Genomic DNA, 1,008 nt, shown 5'->3' on the forward strand with positions numbered 1-1,008 from the left:
GTGGGATAAGATTAGAGTCATGGAAGGAAGGCCATGGATCTTTGAAGGGCAACTTTTCTCAGTTGCAGAATATGATGGCAACACCCCTCCAAACAAAATGTCGTTTGACGTTGCTGCTTTCTGGGTAAGAATGTACAATCTCCCTTTATCTTGTATGGGAAGGGAGATGGGTTTCAAACTGGGAACAACAGTGGGCATAGTGGAAGATGTTGACACTGATGAAAATGGAGTTGGCTGGGGAGAATTTCTGAGGGTCAAAGCGCAAGTAAATGTTCTGAAACCTTTACCAAGGGGACGGATTCTGAAAATGAAAAACAAAACTCTGTGGATTGATTTCCAGTATGAAAGAATTCCGCACTTCTGTTTCAAATGTGGTGTAATCCGGCATGGTTCGGGGGGGTGCGTTAATGAAATTTTACGTTGGAAACAAGGAAGGGGTGCCGTGAACGAATATGGACTATGGCTTCGTGCGGGTCACCCTCGGAGGCGGCAAACTCTGAGCAAAGGAAGCAATGGTGTTGAGGAAAACAATTACAGTGCCAACGCGTCTCCACGGAGGTCCTCCAGTTTCCGTCCGGCGAATGCAATGTCACCGGAGACTAACGGACTCCCAAAAATGAAAGATGGAAGTAGCGGAGAGGAAGGCATGTCCGGATTTTCAGCAACCAATTTTAATGCTGCAACGGCTAAGTTTCCACTGACTAGGCCGATCTCCTTAATGGAGGAAGATATTGCTGAGGCAGGAAGCGAAAATCGTGGAGGATTTATGAAGGAATCAAGCGACCATTTAAAAGAAAATTCGGCTGGAGGGAAGGGGGAGAATCACGCTACGGGGGGGAAGATTTTGGCAAATATCACGGAAAGAAGCGCTGTCCAGGGAGAAACGGAACCAATGAATGAGGAGCTAATGGGAAGGAAAATTGAATGTTACATGCAAAATAACGTCTCCTCCCAGTTGACTAAGGAGGCAATCTCATTGAATAACCCAGGAGGGGATTCGGTGCTAAA

At 46.4% G+C, this 1,008-nt stretch overlaps 1 protein-coding gene across 1 annotated transcript in view; it reads left to right on the top strand.

Annotated features, from left to right (window-relative positions):
* Positions 1-19: 19 nt before the first annotated feature.
* The window catches only part of LOC132162313 (uncharacterized), a 4,797-nt gene continuing 3,808 nt past the window's right edge, over positions 20-1,008 (top strand). Inside the window, exon 1 of the mRNA XM_059572560.1 lies at positions 20-1,000. Within this exon, the coding sequence (XP_059428543.1) occupies positions 20-1,000 (981 nt within the window). The remainder of the gene's footprint in view (positions 1,001-1,008) is intronic.

The sequence above is a fragment of the Corylus avellana genome, chromosome ca9 (genome assembly GCF_901000735.1).
Source record: "Corylus avellana chromosome ca9, CavTom2PMs-1.0".
NCBI classification, from domain to species: domain Eukaryota; kingdom Viridiplantae; phylum Streptophyta; class Magnoliopsida; order Fagales; family Betulaceae; genus Corylus; species Corylus avellana.